The following is a 19615-nucleotide window of genomic DNA, read 5'->3' on the forward strand; positions in this document are numbered from 1 at the left end:
ACACTTCTGTTTATTTGTCTGCAAAACAAGAATTCTGACATTCCTCATAAGGTGGTCATGAGTTTTATGTCAGCACTTAGACCAGTTCCTAGAACTCTCCTTGTGTCCAGAAATTACTTCACTGCTTTAGTATTAAAATCAACTGTATTCCTCTTGGACTAATTCTGTTCCAGAAGTTAGAAGAGCTGGTTGAATCACTATGTCTTACCTGGGATAGGCGGTCAGCAGCTCACGGGGATACCAGGCTGCCTATACAGTGCCTGGTCACACTTCCACCCCTCCGCCAACCACTGTGACCAGTCTGTTTTTACAGAATATAGTTGGCACCAAGGGCAAAGTGTCGTTGATGATCCTGCTTGTTGGATTTTTCTGACCTTGAGTGGGGACTTAAATCTTCCTGTAAAAAGTACAATTAAGCCATTGGTTTCCTTATGTCTTTTTCATGACTCACTGACATCCTGACCTGGTATGATCACAGATCAGGGGTGGATTATGCACCCTCATTCCATCTCCCCTGAATTCCAAATCCTAAAGAGAAACCGTGATTAAAGAGAAGTGTGTTTATATGTGAATTCAGAATTTACGGTCCACTCCACTGGTGAACCGCATTTACGGAGCCCTCGCAGGGTACAGAGTACATCTTGGGCTATGAAGAATGACAAAGGTAGTTGAAGATACAGGTTCAGGAACCTTTGATCTAGAAACAGGCAGGGAAGATGCCAGATGCATGTGAGTTTCCTGGCAGACTTCCCAAATTCTGTTGCTCAATGTTTTCAAATGGAAAAAAGTTATTTTTATATGGCTGATTGCTGAACCTGAAGCATAATTTATGGCTTTCAGTAGATAAATTTATAGTACCAGGAGACCCACTAATCATGTTAGTCAGGGTTTTCTTCCACCTCACCTGCCCCTTCCTGCTACCAGGCCACTTTAGAAAAGAGGAAGGCTGTTTATTTCTGGAGTCCACTATCATTATTGATGTCCATGGAAGCCATGGAAAATGTGTGCATGTGTGTGGGGAAGCTTTTTCTCTCTAGAGAGAGGTACATGATTTTCATCCAGTTTACAACGGGGTTTTGACTTAAAACAGTAAAAACTACTGGTACAGAACCAGGGTTAGCACTCCCGGGGCCTGCCGGCCTAATCCAGCCCCCACCCATTTTTGGATGATCCCACAAGTAAGAACGGTTTTCACATTTTTGAATGGTTGGGAAGAAAAATCATTAGAAGAGTAATACTTCCTGACACGTGAAATTTACATGAACTTCACATCTCAGCCTCTCCTTGTTGGCACACAGCCACACTCATCCCTTACATATTGTCTCTGGCTGCTTTGTGCTGCCAAGGCAGAGCTGAGCTGTTGTGACACAGAGCATGTAGCCCAAAAAGTTGGAAATATTTACTGGCTGGCCCTTTCCTGAAAAAGTGTTCTGACCCCTGGTCTAGAAAGTTAATTTCAAAAATTGTTGTTTTCTATCTTGTGCTTCAATCTTCCATTCCCTTTGCAAGTATTTATTCCCTATCCCCAGGAAGATATATTTGCCTTTCCATTTTCCCATTTAACTCCTCTGCCTTGGGCTCAGCGCAGTAGAGTTTGATGAGATGCACTCACTCCTGGGTCAGCGGAAGCAGCGTTCAGCTTCTCAGACTCTGCAGCCTGGGGGTTTGGATAAATGGCACAAGACCTGTGATAGCCATTTAGAAGGAAGGGTCTTCAAAAAAGCTTCATGGGCAAGGGATATTTAAGAAAACTCTGAGGGGTTTCCCTGGTGGCTCAGTGGTAAAGTAGTTGCCTGCCAATTCAGGAGATGTGAGTTTGATCCCTGGGTCAGATGATCCCCTGGAGAAGGAAATGGCAACCCACTCCAGTATTCTTGCCTGGGGAATCCCATGGACAGAGGGGCCTGGTGGGCTATAGTTCATGGGGGTCACAAAAGAGTCGGACACAATGAAACAGCAATGACAACTAAGGAAGTTCAAGCATGTCAACTGAAGGGCAGGTTGACAAAGCTGGGAAACCTCATAGGCTGTTCATGGGACACCAGCCGTGCAGACTGGAGAGGGCGCAGTTCTTAATAAGGAAGAGAAAGGACTGAAGTAGAGAGGAGTCTCTGTGTGAAAGTGGTGCTGTGCTGCTGGGTGAGGGGCTCTAGTCTTCTTTCAGCGCCTGCCACCTGCAGCAGGACAGCCTGGAGGCCCGGGTACCGCCAGGTATATTAACACTGTGAATGTTCCACACCATAACGGTGAAGGATTTAAAGTGCTTTATCTAACACCTAGTCCATCCTAAGTGCTTGATAAATATTTGTTGATTCAGTGTCTGTGAAGGGAGTGGAGACAGAAAGTGATTATTAATTCTGAGGAAGGACAGAGCTATTTAGGTGGCAAGGATGGGACAGGATTACCCCATCTATTCAGTGCCACATCCACAGAATTGTAGTGAGTGCCTGTTTTGTGCCAGGTAGTCTGCTAGGCCCTGGAGATACCCCATGAACCCTCAGAGAGTCTGCAGTTAAGCAGGGGACAGAGCCTAGTAACAAGAGGAGGGGACAGGGACAGCCTGTGAAGTAAAGAAGGAGCATTTTAGGGGGAACAGATATGGCCATAGGGTCAGATGGGAAGGGGCTGGAAGAAAAGATTCCTTTGGAATCCTTGTGACAAAAGGAAGCAAGGTTTTTATCAGACACCTGACGAGAGTGATTTAAGAACAGTCATACAAAATCACACAAAGGTGTGGGAAGCAAATGAAATAACATAAATTATCCAAAGCAAATATTTAGGGAGGCTAGCAGAAAGGTAAATTATGAATTTCATGCATCTCACTATCACTCAAAATGTAATTCCAAAAATTCTTAAAGGTATGTGTTGGAGGAGGCTGCACTGCTTGAGATATGTCTATTTGTATAAATTTATGCTAAAATAACAAAAGTTTCCTTAATTTCTTCACATGATTCATATTTTGACACTTGAGAAAAGATTAGTATGATACAATGATTTGATTTTCAAAGTTTGCAGAGATATGAGTCCATTTTTCTCCCCCTTTGAAAATGAAGTTGAGAAAGGGGTCAGCTCTAGTTTCTACCTACTAGCAGGAATTTTCTAGAGAAGCACATCAAAGCATCAGAAAAGACTCAAATCTCAGCCAGAGTCCCTGGCTTCACTGTAATGCTTCTTCAAGACAGCAGAAAAGAGACAGGAAAAAGTCCCTCTTGACACCCCAGCTCCACCAAAGGCCAGTTGAGGACTTGCAAAGTCCTGAGTCATGGTATGAGTCACATATGCTACCCTGTGAGATGCTAGCTACTTCTTCCTGTCAGATATATTTTCATTTCCATTCAGATTTAAGTTTCACTTTGTGCTCTAAGAAAGGGTAAAATGCTATGGTGTTAAATGGTTTTAACAACTATTGAAAATTGTATTCCCATGAAGATTGATTTCATCAAGCAAAATGTCTATTTGTCCCAAGGTCTGGAAATAGTCTCTCTCTCTCTCTCCTCCCCACCCTCCCTTCCTTGCATCCTTTTGTCCTCCCTTCCTTCCCTCCTTTCAGGGACCACTACTTGTGTGACGTGACATGGGTAACAGAAGAAAGGATTTCATTGCAGTGGCTCCGCAGGATTCAGAACTATTCGATCATGGATATCTGTGACTATGACAGGTCCACGGGAAGATGGATTTCCTCAGTGGTAAGGTTGAATTGGAATATTCTGCTTCCAAAGCTCCATGTGATCTGAGGGCTGTATGAAAACAGGAAGAATGCTATTAGGAAATACAGTTTGAGTTTCTATTCTTTCTACTGTGTCTGACCCTGAGGCAGTGAATAAGTCTTGATTGATGTTTAGATAATTTGATAACCTGTTGGTACTTCTATTTCACCTTCTTTCACTGCTCTGTTTTAGTTATGGTGACTATCACTTGGGATATAGGTGGTGGCTGGAAAACCAGAAAATGGAATTTGATGTCAAACTTCACAAAGTCCTTGCAGTCCATGGGCTGCAAGGTCAAGGAAACATGTTTCAATAGAGAAAACAGAGTATGCAGAGTAACTTGCTGAATATATGTTCAAGAAACAAAACAAGTATCAAGAGGCCACAAACCTATTATTAATAACCACCCTAGGACTATGACTGCTCTTCAGCAGTAAACAGCTTTAGAAAGTAAATAGATAACTTCTAGGCTGACAGGGTGGCAACATTAAGGCAAGTGTTAATCCAACCTTGAAGTGCTGGGGGCCTTTCCAGCCCACAGACCACAAGGTTCAGCTCTTGGATCAAATTTAAAGCCCCTTAGGATAAATAAGTTTATATTAAAAAAATAAATACATTTATATTTAAAAATAAATAAATAAATAAAGCCCCTTAGAGATCAACAGCCTCAAGAGAGGCAAGTCTGGGGGAGGTTTTCTGGTATATACCAAGGACACTTCTATGAGCCCTTTTCTGGTAATGGGCTCTGTGCCTGCACACCTCCTCTCCCTGCTTCATTCTGGGTAGGCACAGGGCAGAGTTGCCTCAGAAATCTTGGGCCCTGTATCTTGAGCCACTCATTCATATGTATATAGCAATCATTGAATATCTATTTTGTTCCTAATTCTATGCATGGCTCTGGGTGGAAAAAAATATTAGGTAGCATGCCTGTCCCCAAAATGTTTATTTTCTAGTAGGGAATACTGTTATGCAGACCAATAATAATTAGCATTACTGTGAACACTCACAGTAGCCAGACACTGCAGAAACAGGCTCAGTAATGTTAAGGAGCTTGCTTAGGTCACAACATCAGCCAGAATCTAAACCATAAAACCAAGCTCTTTGCTTCCTGTCAATTGAATCATCCCAATATCAGGATAGTGTGCTCTAAAAGTGTATATGTAAGGTACAAAGGAAATCGAGGGCAAAAGAGATAATCAACTTGATTAGGGACAGGCGAAGGGAGATGGGAGACGACACAGAGGAGACGAGAGCAGCCTGGAGTAAGCTACCATATGCGGGGCACAGGATGGCATGTGGACCCTATGAACAGAAGCTGTGCAAAGGCATCTAAGGTGAACAGCTTGGATCTCACAGGGGCTGGGGATACACAGGACTAGGGTTGAGGGAGAGGTGCAATGTTGCTGAGGTTTGAGATATAGGCTAAGGCTCGGGTACCATTCTGAGGGGTTTGGCCTTACCCCGGAAGACAGAGGGAGCTTACTTCAAGGTTTTAAATAGGAGAGGATCATAATGAGATAAAACTATCTGTTGACTGATGAAGTCATCTGCGGGTTGAGTGGAGTGGAAAGCAGATTGGAAGGAGAACAGAACAGCAGGGTCTACAACCAGGAGGTCAGGGCAATGGACCTGGGAAACCCGACAGGACACAAGCTAAGGCGAAGCAGTGGAGAAGGGCGAAAGAAGTCCAAAAGTGGAAGACGGGGCTAAGGAGGTTCCTGTGAGAAGAGTGGGAGGCTGGAATGATTCCCAGGTCTCTGGTTCGAATAAATGGTGCCACTAACCTGGAGAAGAATAAAGGAGTAAGAACAAGCTGGCGGGGACGGAGGAAAGATGATGTAATCTTCAGTTCTGTACTCACTGAATTGAAAATGCTACATGAGTTTTAGGGATGGCCTACGAGTTACACTCCCAGGACAGAGCTCTAGGCAAGAGAGGTAAATGTTCTAATGTAGTTATGTAAAAGGTACTAACATAAATATAAATATGTGAATAGAGATAGCTTTCGTTTCAGTACAATAAATCTTGCTTATATTGCCACCAATTGCAGCTAAAGATAGAATTCATATCTCATTTCTCTATTTTTCCCTCCCTAGGGACGGCAGCACATTGAAATAAGTACCACTGGCTGGGTTGGAAGAGTAAGTTGTAAAAATTATGGACTTTTCTGTTCTGTGGATCAGATACTCAGAGCTAGTTCATACGCAGATATAACAAACAAGGGCTCTATGTTATTTGTTATTAATAGAGATATTAGTTGACCTTTTCCTCATAATATTTAAATGCTCCCTCTAGCGAGACCTTTTTATAGAGAATATATAACATGTTCAGTTAGAAAAAGTAAAAGGACAACTGAAAATTCAAGAGAACAGCAGATGAAACAAAAGACATACTCTAGGCAAATTTCTAGCTCCTGGAAAGTTAAAAAACAACCGTTGCTGAGAGGCAGCCAAGATACCAAATGTCCTTGTTGACCTCATGTTTGAAGTTAGGTACTTGGGAGGCAGAAAACGCGGGTTTTGCCCACAGCCTGCACAAATGCAGAAGGAGACACGACTGCCTACTGCTGAATCGAGGTGGCGTACACACCACACCCACTCTGCCCCTCTCTTTGGAGGAATCATATGTGGGTTCATACTTTATTATACCCCGAGGCAGAACTTTATCCAAGAGAGCAGGTGCCCCTCAGTGACTTCTCCCGCCTCACACTACGCCCCTACAAGGCCATGGAGTGAAGCGAGCCGATGAAGGCACTCCAGCCACTGTGGCGGTGTGAAAGGGGAAGACTGAATCACACCTAATTTTTACAACCACTTCTATTCAGCCCCTTTATGAGAGAAACAAAGTGACATTAAAAAACATAAAAATTTCTTCTCTCTCAGAGCACAGAGGTGCGGCCCCCTGGTCCAGGAACACAGCCCTTCCAGCGGGGCTTGGAGCCCCCGCCCCCGAGCATTCACACGTCCTTTTTGTTCAGGCATTGATTGGGCAGAGGGGAGAGGTTTGCCAACATGAAAAGTGGTTTCCTCCATGGCAAGAGACATGCTACACTTCCTCACGACTCTTTGAAAAAAATATGTTTTTTCCTCTCTGTATTTAACCAGACAGATGCCACTTTTCACACATTTCTACTAGGCACAACTCCATCCAGGGGAAACAGGGAAATGTATTAAAAAGATAAGGCTGTGAACACAGGTCTAGAGAGGGGAATGTGTTTCCGAGCTCTGTAATGAGAACACCCAGTGTATTGCACGCCTCGGCTTGCTCCATAAATGAATTCGCTTTGAATCACTAAATAGAAGAGAGAAGCATTTTTCTTCCTTCCCAAAATGGGAGCTGATGAGAGAGGAAACAGCGAGGGTGAAGTGAACCAACAATTTTAAAAGACCAACTTCTACCTGCTCTCAATGTAGTAAGGAAATCGAAGTCGGAAAGAGACATATTCTTATCAGGCTGGGAGAGACCCTCTTCTGCTTAAACGACATTATGTTCTGAGAACTATCTTCTATCGAACTGTAGAAAATGGAAATTTTGTTCTATATTTCCATACAACTATTTTTTTGGGTAAATTGTTGATCCTATTTAGCAAAATGAGAAGGCTTATAATAAAAATGATAACTATATGAATGTTTCCGTATGAAATATACGACAGACATTCCTTATGGTATCTAGTCCAGAAATGATTAAAGAGTTTCTAAGTCTGACTTTCAAAAAAATGATGTATAAGAAACAAGGTTGGGGGCGGGGCATCCCTCAAATTACAAACCATCCTCCAACCAGAAACAGTCAAAAATAATATTAGTCTGTTCCAAGAAAGCATGTTGTGACATGGACGAAATTTACTTAATAGAACTGAAAGACTGATGCTATTTTTTTTTTCATGCTTGTATCACAACATCATAGCCTTATTCTCCACAGATAGAAGATGCCTAAGGGTAACAATGACCACTGCTATATGCTGAATGTCATGTGTAATCCTCCCTACATTCTTTCGTCTGCATGCATGCATGTTAAGCCACTTCAGTCATGACAGACCTGTGACCCTACGGACCATAGCCCACCAAGCTCCTCTATCCCTGGGGTTCTCCAGGCAAGAATACTGGAATGGGTTGCCATGCCTTCCTCCAGGGGATCTTCCCAACCCAGGGGTCAAACCTGCATCTCTTACATTTCCTGCATTGGCAGGCAGGTTCTTTACCAGTGGTGCCACCTGGAATGGAGAAGGAAACGGCAACCCACTCCAGTATTCTTGCCTAGAGAATCCCAGGGATGGGGGAGCCTGGTGGGCTGCCGTCTATGGGGTCGCACAGAGTCGGACACGACTGAAGCAACTTAGCTTCAGAAGCAGCAGCAGCAGCCACCTGGGAAGCCCATTCTTTCATTTGCTCCCCACCAGAAAGCCCTTAGGAGTTAAATCTTTTGTCTGTATTTTCTAGGAGAATTTTCTCTTGAGACCCTCTGATTGCATTTGGCAAGTAAATGAATCATGGGTTTTGAGCATAGGTGTTGGAAGGACTTTCTGAAACTAAAACTGGTACTGAGCTAAGACTAATGTGCTTTAACATGTTTCATGTTTTCTATTATTTTCTAGTTTAGGCCTGCAGAGCCTCATTTTACCTCTGACGGGAATAGCTTCTACAAGATCATTAGCAACGAAGAGGGTTACAAACACATTTGTCACTTCCAAACAGATAAGAGAGTGAGTATTTTTACATGATTTATTTTGGGTTGATCTCCTTTTTTGGGAAACTAATTTGAAGTGGAAATCATGTGGTAAAGTCGATCACTATGTACAAATAATTAGACTAATTCAGATACCCCGGTGGTATCTGGAGTAAGGTAGGATGGGGTAAAGAGACCCAAGAAAAAGACCTGAGATTACCTGAATTCCTGATATAAATTATTTAATCCTCCCCTTAACTTTGATCAGAGAGAATCTAATAAACCTATTTCTTTTAAATCCCATCAGAATTGCACATTTATTACAAAAGGAGCCTGGGAGGTCATTGGGATAGAAGCTCTTACCAGTGATTATCTGTAAGTATTCTAATCATCAGTAGGATGTCGATGTATTTGTCAGAATCACGCCCTCCTTTGCCCAGAAATAAGGAAAAAATCTTCTACAAATAAAGAGTAGTCTATTTGGAATGTGTTCAGGACTTTTTTCTTTCTAACATACGGAAGCCTTAATGATTTTCACATATGCTCAGCAGACTTGATACCATGCCACCAAGCAGCACTACCTCTTGCTCTTACCTGCTTTACATTAGAAATGCTGCAGCCTCTTTTTCTTAAACGTTTTGGAACACTGAACTATTCTGGGGCATTTTGATAGATTTCAGCTGACGCCGTATGTTTAGAAGGCTTGGAGAGGCTACTGTACCTGTCTCAGCCTTCACCTGTGGCAAACGGAAAGCTCTGTGGAGGCTGTCGATGACCATGCACACGATGGCGGGTCAGGGAGTGTTGTTTTCCGCTAGAACCTGAGGCACTTTTATAATTTTGTATCAGTTTCACCACAGAGGAGTTTTGCCATTGCTCAAAGCAGTTTTTGAAGGTCCTGTTTAAAAGTGGCTCTGCCACTCTCAGAAGGATAGGGCACCTGCCACCGAGTGGTCTGTTATGAAACAGAGAATATGGAAAACAGTACAGATAAATGGGGGCTTCCCTGGTTGGTAAAGAATCTGCCTGCAATGCAGGAGACCTGGGTTCGATCCCTGGGTTGGGAAAATCCCCTGGAGAAAGAAAAGGCAACCTACTCCAGCATTTTTGCCTGGGAAATCCCATGGATAGAGGAGCCTGGCAGGCTACAGTCCATGGGGTTGCAAGAGTCAGACACAACTTACTGACTAACCCACCACCACCACATAGATAAATGGGGCTTCACCTTCAGGCTAGTTGTCCAGTCTTATTTTTCTGAAAGAAGACTTTTTTGAGTCTTTACTTGTCATTTTAACTAAGGGAGTAATCCTCATATTCAGATACTTCAGCCTGTTAAAAAAAAAAAAAAAGAGTCCCCTATTTAGAGATGATGCCCCTATTTCTGAGAAATAAAAGAGCAGGAAAAATGATACAAGTAGAGCAAGCACTAATACACATGCGTCTGTATGAATACTAATGCTGGTAGTTGAGTTAAAGGGAGTATACTTGACTTTTTCTGTAAAACATAATTAATACATTTCATTTGTTTTCTCCCCAGATACTACATTAGCAATGAATATAAAGGAATGCCAGGTGCAAGAAATCTTTATAAGTAAGAGTTTTATCAAATTGTTAATGAGCTTTTAGCTAATGAACATTTTCGGCTCTTATGTTTTCATTTTTTATTTTATTTTTTTGCCTAGTCCTAGTATATTAAATTGGAACTACTATCGAATGCTTTTATTCCTGTATAAACCAACCCATATGTCATCAAAAGAGCATGACTTTATAGATGCTTTGTGATATTTGCAAACAATAGGAGGTTTGAGGTTATCATGGATTAATTCCTGCATTTATTGCATATTAACTCATTAAGTTTCATGAGTATTTCTTGGCATTCTGATATCTTTGAAACTAGTGCCTGGCATTATTTAATTCCTTCTTTCATTTATCCCTTTATCAAGTACTTAATCTCCACCATTGGTTTTACAGAATCCAACTTAATGACTACACAAAAGTGACGTGCCTCAGCTGTGAGCTGAATCCAGACAGGTGTCAGTATTACTCTGTATCGTTCAGTCAAGAGGCAAAGTACTATCAGCTGAGATGTTCCGGTAAGTTTGAGCAGAGGGTACCCACAAAGTCCCTCTCAAGTCACTCCCTCCATCCCCTCCCCTCTCTGGACAACCTTCTCACCACCCTCCTGGCTCAGCATCTCCATCCCTGAAACCTCCTTTTCAGTGTCCAGTTTAGGAAATATTTTTCTGCCTTGATCACTTCTCTCCTATTGAATCTGAATGCATGAAATCACATAAGTCCTTTTCCCTTTCCACTCACGGGTAAGTGGTGAGTTAGCCATCCTTCTTTCCCCTTCTAACCAAGAGGCTTGCTTTTAGGCTGAAAGCACACGTACCCAGAGCTTATGTATGGCAGAGGCACTTGCATCCTTATGTATACACCAGTGTGCATTTTTAATGCAAATTATAATTGTATGCACTTGCCCCCTTAAATGAGAAAAATGTACGTAAGGCGGGTCCTGTGACTCAGCCTGCTCACAGCTTCATCTTCTATAACTGTTGTTATTATTGTTTTCTTTATTAAAAATGAAGAAATCTGGACAAAGAGAGGTAATGTGATTTCACAGGTCATGCAGCCTTAAGAAGCACAAGAGAGTTTAGACACAGGCCTCTGCCATTAAACACTAGATTACTTCTCAAAGTGAGAGGAAGAAATTTGGATATTCTGAAAAGTTGACAAGAACTGTCCATTGCCAAAAAGAGGTCTCCTTATCTGAACCTTTCTGCCTTGGCACATTTTCTTTAATATCATATTTTTCTTCCTAGTTCTTTACTATGGCTGTTTCCAGTCACCATTTTGGGGCATGTGTTTTATGTATATTAGGCACTGTGCTCAAGTTTTGTATTCATGATCTTATTTGATCCTTAATAAAACTCTGTAATGTAGATACGATTATCCTAATTTTATACATGAAGAGACTGAAGCATAGGTATGCTGTCCTAAGTCACAAAGCAGGAAAGTCAAGGACTCAATCCCAGGTCCTTAGAATGCCTCCACTGTGGTTCTGATCAAATGTAAAAATTAATACTGTGATCCAAATGTGTCAAAATTAAATAGCTCACTAAGTAGCTTTTTCTATACATTACCTTCCACTCTGAAACCACCACAGTTGGGATAAATAGTGAAGATCTGAGCGTGTGAGAAAAACACGTTCGCATGCCAGGAAGGAATCGCTTATCCAAGTCAGGCACATTGCAGATGTGCCGCCTGGCCCAGTCCTCCATAGTGGGGACAGCAGCGGAGGGGATCTGCCCTTTGAAGGTGGGGAAGTGGAAAGTGGAGTGGCAGTGGAGTGTGGGTGGCGGGGTACCTGTCTCCTGAGCTCCACCCCTAGTGGGCAGGGCCTGCTAGAGTGTGTGGCCTCTCTGGACCTCGGAGTTAGAGCCAGGAAGGCTGGGGGCTTACTCTGGGCCTCAGAGGCTTAGTTCACAGAAAAAAAATTGGGTTCAGACATGATAATGTGCGTAAGGCACTAAGCAGGGCCAGATGTGCAATTTCTGTTTCATTCTCCAGAGCTCGGTACCTTCCCAGTAATATTAATACTTCTTAGACTCAAATGCGCTCGTTTTAAGGAAAAAGAAAATCAGCTAACACTTATAAGCCTCTTATCCACTGTGATATTTACTCTATCAAAGCTAAGTGGTGTCAAAGTTATATCAAAGTTAAATGGTAACAAATGCTATTTTTGAAAAATATGGTATTTTTTTAAAGCTCTGAAATATATTTTTTTCCCTGATTATTTTAACAGGTCCCGGTCTGCCCCTCTATACTCTGCATAACAGCAACAATGATAAAGGTAACATTTTCATATTTTACCCTTGGTTTGCTTTTTAGGAAAGTGTGTGTGAATAGGAGCAACATGTGCTTAGCATAATGGGATTTTCTTCAGCTTTAGAGTGTCTTGACAATGACTTGAACACAAGGCTTAAAATATGAAGTATGTATAGTCTCATCAGTGAATCACCCACTTGTTCCTTATTGCTTTGCACAATCCAAATTCTTCACGTTGTAACAAATGCTTCAAATGTTTGTTGAGAACTGAGAGTCCTGGAAAACAATTCAGATTTGGATCAAGTGCTGCAGGATGTCCAGATGCCCTCAAAGAAACTGGACTTCATTCATTTGCATGGGACAAGTAAGTGAAATTTCTCTCGGAATGTAACTTTTCATGGAAACACCAATAAAATTATAACCAAATGTAACTTGATCTGACAGTATGTATTTTATACATAAATCTATTATAATGTTACTTTTTCATAAAATGTTCTATCACAAGAATGACTAGTTTTATATTTTTTAATCTAAAAATATAATATTCTACATAAAATATATTATTTTAAATGGAAAATATTTGGATAAAATGCACTGTTGCTAGCTAGTTCAGCGTCATCCCATTAGTAATTTTATTCTACTATTAAGTATTAATTGTGTTTTTAACAAGGAAATACTAATATATTTTACCTTTAACCCAAACAGATTGAAAATGACTTGTGTAAAAAAATTTAAGTTTGGCTATAAAATGTTGAAACTTCAGTCCCAGGACAGAAATCTTGAATTTTTCCTAACTTCCTCTCCATGATAGGCCCTAGCCTAGTGGCCCGATCGTGTATTATGTTCAGGGACCACTAAGAACAAGGGGTTTCTTTGAGTAGGAAATCCTGTCATTTTTTTGTAGTTGTTTTTGTTTGTTTTTTCCATTAAGGGCTAATAATTCATAGGGAAGGGGGGGATCCATTAAGAGTGATTTATTTTAGATTATATTTTAATAAAAGCTAATAGTAGAAGGCATTCAGCTCCTCCAGTTTTAAGTGTCAGGAAAAGCATGGAGAGTGGAGGGTGCTTCTGAGGAAGAGCTTAGAGCAATGCTCCTGAAACTGCAGGTGCTTATGGCTCACCTGGGACCTCATTAATGTGCACATTTTGAGCCAGCCCGTGAGCGTGGGCCCAGGATTGACGCTTGTAATAAACTCCCACGTGATGCTAGTGCTGCTGGCCCTTGAATCTGGTTTGACTGGCAAGGGCTTAGGGTTTTGAAGAGCTAACTGGACTTCCTGGAACAGAAGGCATTGAATATTACAATATAACATATTAAATATTTGGATGTGACCCCCAGAGAAGAGACTGTGCATCTTAAATATAGGAAGTAAAACATTTCCAGTTAACTAGTGTTGATTCAAACAAAGGAGAGATCAAATACTGGGTTTGACATATTTTTAAAAAGCATCGTGATCGACTGATAGTTTGACATTCTACTCAAATATAAAAGAGACTAAAATTTTTGTTCTCATAAGCACATTTGATCAGAAAGCATAAAATAACCAGCAAAATACAAATTAAAGAAAAATCTACCTATATAAATATTTTACTCCAAAACTTTTCTTTTTTTCCTCAACTAAAATAATTATAACAACCAAAATACAAAAGAAAGGTGAACATAAGGAAGAAACATCTCTAGAGATAAGGATTTTTTTCCTTGTAGGTTAAATCTACTGAAGCTGGAAATAATCTTATTAAAATATGAAACAACTCTCCTCTCTCTCTTTCTCTCTCATTTTTAAAGATTAGTCTAACTAATCAGCCTGAATTTGGTAGCAAAGGTAACCAATTTATTGTTTAGGGACAAATTTTATTAACCTGATGTTAAATCAAACGGAGCGAATTAAACGGACCTGCACAAGATCGTGCAGAACAGTTTGCCCCACATAAACCTAGCTTCATTCTGCGAAACACAGAGCTGGGAATGGGAACTCAGCTTGCAGCCTGGGATGGCAATAAGAATTACAAAAATGTTATTAAATCAGAATTTTAAAATAGTGTTAAGGCCAACTAAAAATCCTAAACATCTTCAAAGAAATTCAAGACGAGGAAAACATTTTGGAGGAAAACTTAGAACATAAGCCATAAACAAACTAGATAAGTAGATCAGATGCCAAAGAACAGAATCATAAAAACAAAACATTAGCAATTCTAAGATGCACTTTTATTTTACAAAACACCAATGTATTTAATAGACCCATTAGAAACAAATTTGTTTTAACCTGAAACTAGTATTTTAACCTGAAAGAGAATATTTTTTATAGCTGAAAAGCATGCTAAATCAAAACAGTTCATTTTCTTTTTCTATTCTAATTTAACAAATTGCTAAACGCTACATGTTACTTGTCACTGACAGAGATAAGAAACCAAAACCACGTGCTAATGTGTTCTTAATTCATTAATTAATCTTTCTGTTTGTTTAGAATTTTGGTATCAGATGATCTTGCCTCCTCATTTTGATAAATCCAAGAAATATCCTCTGCTATTAGAAGTGTAAGTATTCAAGCTAAAGGAATAATGTAGAAGCTAACCATTGTCCATATTTACCCAGTGTAGCTCACTGAAAAATAGAGACAAATGCATCCTTTCTCTCTTCCTGAATTATTGTAGAGCAATTTTAATAATTCTTCCATTTTGCAATCAGAGATCCAAGCCTGTATTGTCTACCATCTTTCTAATAGAGAAGCTAGACACTCTTTTTCCCTCATAATGGCATATGGGTTTTGTTTTGTTTTTTTTCCCCCCTTGAACTCCAAGAGAATTTGAGAGAGATCCTCAAGTCCCAATTTGCATCCTTACCTCTTAGATATTTTAATAAGCAATAGATGGGTATTACTAGTCTTCACAGTTTCCTTATCCCTATATTTACCCAGATATCTCTCATTGGTGGTCTATTAATTCATTCCAGTGTCAGGTTTCTCTTTATTTAGTTCCTGAAATATCATTGCCTGGTATTTTACATTCCCATTTTTGGTGAAGAGAAGATATGATATGAGAAAGTATTCATTATATAATTTAAACTTCTCCAAGTCCTAGACAAAATTATGAAATCACAAGTCTTTGAAGAGTAAATGTGAGCTCCCATGAGGTCTAACTATGGTATCTTTGTATTTTGGGTAATTAGTAGGAAAGCATTTTACTTCAATCTTTCCAAAATTGCCCTGACTCACATATAGGGCCACAATGCCACTCTTCCTATCCCAGCTTGCCTCATTTCCCTTATTCAAAACTAAACAAACCAGCACACGTGCTATGTGCCTGCTGCATGCCGGGTAATTTGCCTTATTCTGTCCACACTGCAAGCCTGTGTAGTCAGTTCTATCGGGTCCATTATACAGAAAAGAAAACTGAAAACTTGGGGATACTTTCCATTTGTTACTACCAAAAAAAAAGAAAAGAAGGAATATAGATACTAACATGAGACACACCCTTTATACAGGTTCCCCTGCATTTACAATTCCATGTAAGCCAAACATAAAAGTTCAGAAAAAGAGAAAGAGGTATTTTAAACTTTCAGATACACTGTTGGATTCTCATTACACCTAATTTAGTCAAATTTTGACTACAATAACATTCACTTGCTTGGGGCCTTAGCCCCAGTACTGAACAAGATTCTTTACAATTAAAAAAGAGTAATGTTTTGACACAAGGGTTTGTTTAAAAAGAAAAAAAGTGATATTTTTATCTTCTTGGAATCCTCAGTAAGTAATAACTAAATCTCCCTTTCATTAGGAAAGTTTTAAAAAACATGGTAAATTCAGGCCCAGTTCTTTTCAGTGATTTTCCTCTTCATTTTCTTAGATGTCAAAATCTTTGTTTTCTATTTTTAAAAATAATGTTGCTTAATCTTCAAGTTTATTTAACCTGACACATAGTTAATACTAAGGGAACCTATTAACTCTACCAAATTTAGTATCATTGAAAGGACCAGGGTATTTCACAAGTTAAAAAAAATGTTTACTTGCTTAAGAAATTCATGAATGCCTTCTTTTTCTAAAACTTAGAATGATACAATATCTAGTGTAAAATTAAAGTTGCACAATGGAAAAAACAAAAACAAAAACGTGAAAGTGTTAGTCAATCAGCTGTGTCCAGCTCTTTGCAACCCCATGAACTGTAGCCCATCAGGCTCCTCTGTCCATGGAATTCTCCAGGCAAGAATAATGGAGTGGGTAGACATTCCCTTCTCCAGGAGATCTTCCCAACCCAGGGATGGAACCCAGGTTTCCTGCATTGCAGGCACATTCTTACCTTTCTGAGTCAAAATTAAAGTCATATAATATTTGGCTTAAAACTGAAGTTCTTTTGACTGCCATCCCCAAGGAAAGGGAGGAAGATGTTAACAAAGATGTCCAAGCAGGTCTTGTCCAATCCTGTTGGCAGAGAGAGTGAACAGATGAGTAGGAGAGATGGGCTGGGAAGGGAAAAGTGACCCGAGAAGTTCTGGGTCCAGGAGTCTTGTAGATCATGCAAAGAAGACCTATTTACAAGACCCGATGACCTGGAGGGAATGTCTTGATTAACAAATGGAAATGAGAGGGCTTGATGAAGACTGTATACACAGCTATGTATGGATAAGTTACAGCCTGTGAAGAATGCAGCTATGAGAGAATTAAACTTGTTAATAAGTAGAATACCAACAATAACCCATTTTCCAATAGTCTATTTCTTTCTCCTTTGAAGTTTGTTTTTTTTGTTTGTTTGTTTGTTTTGGCTGCAGCATATGGCATGCAGGATCTTAGTTCTCTAACCAGGGATCGAACCCATGCCTCCTGCACTGGGAGTGCAGTCTTAACCACTGGATCGCCAGTGAAGTCCCTTCTTTGAGGTGTCCGTTCATACTTTGGCCCATTCCACAGTGCCTTGTGGAGCCTTAGTGAACAGCACTGTGCTGGCCATTGAAGCAAATGCAGTGCATATCCTACAACAGTCAAAGTCCTTAAGGAAGTAAGTGAAGTCGCTCATTCGTGTCCTACTCTTTGCAACCCCATGGACTGTAGCCTACCAGGCTCCTCTGTCCATGGGATTTTCCAGGCAATAGTACTGGAGTGGATTGCTATTTCCTTCTCCAGCAGATCTTCCTGACCCAGGGATCGAACCCGGGTCTCCCCCATTGTAGACAGACGCTTTACTGTCTGAGCCACCAGGGAAGTCCTCAAGAAGTTCTAATCAAGGAAACGTGTAGTCTAAGAGTGTTTGTAAGCTCAATCAGAAAGATATATTTGAAGCTGCATTTATTGTCATCGTCATTATTTTTTCATAACACAACTCCCCTCTTCTAATTGTTAGAGTATTTACTTCTTTTATTTCCAAGATATATGCAACCTAGTAAACATTGGACTCGGAGAAAGCGATGGCAGCCCACTCCAGTACTCTTGCCTGGAATATCCCATGGATGGAGGAGCCTGGTAGGCTGCAGTCCATGGGGTCGCGAAGATCACTTTTCACTTTCATGCATTGGAGAAGGAAATGGCAACCCACTCCAATATTCTTGCCTGGAGAATCCCAGGGACGGGGGAGCCTGGTGGGCTGCTGTCTATGGGGTTGCAGAGTCGGATATGACTGAAGTGACTTAGCAGCGGCAGCAGCAAACATTGGCCTGTGAAGTCTGTGTTTCATAGCAATCTTCAAAGATAAAACTGATGGGCATCTTCGGAGGAAACACACAGCCATTATAGTCATGTTGTCATGACTATCAAGTTTGACAGGACCCACTGAGAACACCCTGGCGGCTGGCACGATTTCAGGCTCATGAACAGGAAAGATGTACACTTCTTGTCCACAGGGAATTAGAAACGCAAGCCCTCTTCATTTGATTCAGGAAAACCACAAAGGCTAACAATTTGGGATTTTTCACAGATATGCAGGCCCCTGTAGTCAAAAAGCGGATGCTATCTTCAGACTCAACTGGGCTACTTACCTTGCAAGCACAGAAAACATTATAGTAGCTAGCTTTGATGGCAGAGGAAGTGGTTACCAAGGAGATAAGATCATGCACGCAATCAACAGAAGATTGGGAACATTTGAAGTTGAAGATCAAATTGAAGCAACCAGGTGAGTGACTAGGAGGTGAATTCAGAGGCTATTTAATTCCCCGCCTCCCATTTATATTTTAAAGTTGTGAAGTATAAAGAATTTCAAGTGTCCTGGGAAGAATCATTCATCCTTGGGCTGGATTTTTAGTGAAAATATTATGTTTAGACTTAGAAAGGGAATTGATATGTGTGCTACCATCTTCTAGCAATAGGGACTCAGCATTCATCAAACACATGGACAAAACAGGGATAAATGTGCCTCTGAGTAAACATCTAACTAAACAAGCAATCCACCCCTATAGTCAAGGATAAATAGAGGAGATTGGTGTACATTTATGTCAGAGTAGGATGACAGCCATGTAGTCTTAGGAGTGGTTCCTACATTCTGCTGAGTTGAGAGTTCCTCCCCCAGTTTGGGAAAGTTGTGGAATACGACCGTTGTCACTCAGTTATAAGGGATTCTTTAAGGATGAATCACATCAGTTGTGACACTATAAATAGATGTGGTGTGACTTCAGAAAGATTTTACTCTTAATTGGTGGTTATCCTGGAGTGCACATGTAACATGCACTGTTTTACCTGCCTTATCCCTGAAGCTACCCAGCAACCCTCAGAGATGAGTGTTCAGACCTTACACTTCAGGTAAAGACATGGAGGCTCTTAGGTTAGATAATTTGCCAAGACTGATCAGGTCTTGAATCTGGGTTTCCCTTCAACTTTCTTTCAGTTGCATTCAACCAGTAAATGGGGAATGTAGTCTTTGAGGTTCCATAACCAACTGCAGAGATGTCTGGAAAGCATAATAAATTAACGATTTTAAATAGTGTGAAATTAGAAACTAGGAAATGGAAAAAAAATTGTGAATGATTAAATGGATGGAAGAAAATGCCTTTAAAAAAAGGAACAACCAAAAAGGAGAAAAGATGACAATTTATTAAGTAATCCTAAATCTGTTAAATCAAAGTTAATGATTAGCTATTTTCCTTGAAAGTAAAAAAAATAAATAAGATTTAGATATGAGCATAAGTTGTTTTCAGGAGCGAGGCTTTGATATTTTTACAAATTCATTTTTATTTATCCAGATTTGTCCTCTGTGAGAAAGGGCATGGCTTCCAGCGCCTCTCAAGTCTAAAATGATAGAATTGTGTTACCCACAATATACAACTCTGTTTCAGAAGTAATGAGTAGTTGCTTTTCAGCAACTCAAAGGAACTATGTACAACAACACAGATGAATCTCACAGACTGTTGAGTGAAAGAAACCAGGAACCTATATCCTATATATCCACAATCGAATTTATATTGGTACAAAGTCAGGTGAAAGTCTTCTGGGATTCAA

At 40.4% G+C, this 19615-nt stretch overlaps 1 protein-coding gene across 2 annotated transcripts in view; it reads left to right on the forward strand.

The window, feature by feature from the left end:
• The window catches only part of DPP4 (dipeptidyl peptidase 4), an 84739-nt gene that overhangs the window by 46439 nt on the left and 18685 nt on the right, over window positions 1–19615 (forward strand). For both annotated transcript variants that reach the window (NM_174039.3, XM_059891291.1), the window contains 10 exon segments: window positions 3551–3686; window positions 5804–5848; window positions 8299–8406; window positions 8677–8744; window positions 9907–9960; window positions 10341–10462; window positions 12175–12222; window positions 12463–12561; window positions 14666–14735; window positions 18102–18296. In NM_174039.3, the coding sequence (NP_776464.1) occupies window positions 3551–3686; window positions 5804–5848; window positions 8299–8406; window positions 8677–8744; window positions 9907–9960; window positions 10341–10462; window positions 12175–12222; window positions 12463–12561; window positions 14666–14735; window positions 18102–18296 (945 nt within the window).

Source organism: Bos taurus, chromosome 2, assembly GCF_002263795.3.
Source record: "Bos taurus isolate L1 Dominette 01449 registration number 42190680 breed Hereford chromosome 2, ARS-UCD2.0, whole genome shotgun sequence".
NCBI lineage: Eukaryota > Metazoa > Chordata > Mammalia > Artiodactyla > Bovidae > Bos > Bos taurus.